The sequence below is a fragment of the Plasmodium gaboni genome, chromosome 10 (assembly GCF_001602025.1).
Source record: "Plasmodium gaboni strain SY75 chromosome 10, whole genome shotgun sequence".
Lineage (NCBI taxonomy): Eukaryota > Apicomplexa > Aconoidasida > Haemosporida > Plasmodiidae > Plasmodium > Plasmodium gaboni.
Window position 1 is genome coordinate 1,143,126 of NC_031490.1, and position 2,500 is coordinate 1,145,625.

At 18.2% G+C, this 2,500-nt stretch overlaps 1 protein-coding gene across 1 annotated transcript in view; it reads left to right on the forward strand.

Annotated features, from left to right (window-relative positions):
• Positions 1-1,118: 1,118 nt before the first annotated feature.
• The window catches only part of PGSY75_1031300 (hypothetical protein), a gene marked incomplete at both ends in the record, with an annotated part of 2,175 nt that continues 793 nt past the window's right edge, over positions 1,119-2,500 (forward strand). The window contains one exon of the mRNA XM_018786083.1: positions 1,119-2,500. This exon is cut by the window's right edge and continues 793 nt beyond it. Coding sequence (XP_018641700.1) covers positions 1,119-2,500 — 1,382 coding nt within the window.

Genomic DNA, 2,500 nt, shown 5'->3' on the forward strand with positions numbered 1-2,500 from the left:
TTTTTTTTCTCTTCTTTTTTTCTCTCTCTCTTTTTTTTTTTATTATATTTTATATTATTTTATTTATTTATTTATTTATTTATTTTTAATTTTTTTTTTTTTTTTTTTTGTTTTTGTTTTTTTCTTGTGTTAAATTTTATTAAATTTTATTAAATTCCTTGAGCCTTTTATTTAATATTAATATTAATAATAATGAAAAAGGAAGAAAGCAAAAATGGGAAATTCCATGTCCTCATTTACCCTTATTAAATAATTAAATATATATAATATTTATATCTATCCCTAAAAAAAAATTGTAAAAAAAAAAAAATGAAATAAATGGTGATCATTATTATTTATATCCCTTAGGAAATATTTAAGGAAGGGAGGAAATATTCTACGCATATTATATATATGTATATATATTATATATGTATATTACCAGTATTATTTCTTGTGAAAAAAAAAATTAGGGGGAAAATCATATTGCTAAGGTAAAATTATTGCTAACTGTTATATATCATACCCCCCTAAATATACATAATATATATATATATATATATATATATATACAAACTTATATTTATATTTATATTTATATTTATTTATTATTTTTAAATATAATAATTATTTAATATTTAAATATCTATAATATAATTTTGTATATTTTTATAAATATAGAAAAAAAAAAATAATGTGTTTTTTTGTTATTTCGCATAATTTTCAAAATGATATATTAAAACATATATAAGTGTATATGTGTAGGCTAAACACATTTTTCTATCTCTCTCAAAAAAAAAAATATATATATATATTATATATATAAATATTTATTTATATGTATATTTTTTCTTTTTTTTTCCCTTATATATATTGGTATACCCACTTAAATATTATTATCGTTGTAATGTGTTAATTTGATATATATATATAAGCTTCCTTATTATTTTACTTTTTTTTTTTTTTTTTCTATTCCTAACCTCAATTAAAATTGACCGTGAAACACTCCACTGAGGAGTTGTATATATATTATATACACATATAAATATATATATATATAAATATATACATATATAAATATATACATATATATATATATATATATCCATATTATTATTATTATATATAATATGTAAAAAATGGCTAGCTGTAGTGGAAATGTTAATTTTTCTTTAAGCGGAAAAGAGAAGCGTATAGGTTTAGAATCAGTTTTAGAAATTGCATTTGATGAATTAATTTCAGAATTCAAAAAAAAGTTTCTACAAAAAGTAATAAGAGTATTAGAAGAAGAAAAATATAATGACAATTTAGATATTATGAATGAAAGGAGGAAGAAATTTTTTTTGAAGAAATATGAAGACGATCAAAGAGAAGATGAAAGTGAAAATGAAAATGAAGCTCATACTCAAAATCAGAGGGAAGAAATTATGATAGAACAAAAAAAAAAAATAAAAAAGGAATATAATTCATCATCAAATGATAGTACCTTTGGTGTGTATTTGAAAAGTATTATAGATAGAAATAAAATCAGTTTATTGAAAAAATTAGAAAAACAAAAAGAATTAAAAAAAGAAGAAGAAAATAATAAAATGAATTATTATAATAATAATTATAAAAATGCAATTATAAATTATGATGAAAATAAAGAGAAACATAATATTTTAAATGATAAAAGTCTACATAATAAAAAAGAACAATCTATGAATGAGCGAACAAAATTAATTAAGTATACATTTGATCATAAAATTAAAAATGATATGTATTTAAATCCTTCTGAATCTAAATTTAAATATGTAAATGAAAGGATAGAAAATTTATATAACATAAGCAATGAATTAAGATATAAAAAGAGAAGAGAAAGAAGTAATAATATAAAATATATTAAACATAATGAAAATGAATTTTTTAAAGAAAATGATATAGACGATGAAAAAGGTAATGAAAAATATAATGAAAAAGATAATATCATCAAATTAAAACAATATAATAATAATTGTAGTAGTAATAATAATGATAATAATAATATTAAAGATAATATAAGACAAAATATTATTAATAATCATCAGAAGAATTATGTATCTTCTTATAATAACAGTTTTAAATATCCTTCTAGAAGTCATATATTTACAGAAAGATTTAATGTTCAAGCGTCTGATGAGAATAATGATAAGAGTGATAATATATATAATATATTACATAAAAAAAATAAAAATTGTAATAATATTTATGAGAATATTCTCCTTTCATCGAAAGGTGCACAAAAATTACTATCAAGCAAAAATATAATAGATGAAGAAAAAAAACAAATAATAAATGATAATATAAATATAGAGAGTCCCCATAAATTTAGCGATGCATCTAATGAAAAAAATAATCATTTGGAATGTAAAAAAAAAAAAATGAAATTAGAGAAGCCATTTTCTTTTGATCTACATGATAGTGATGACAACTATGTGAACGAAAAAAATAATATGTACAAGCAGGTGGATTTAAAAAATAATATATCACAAAGGCATTATAA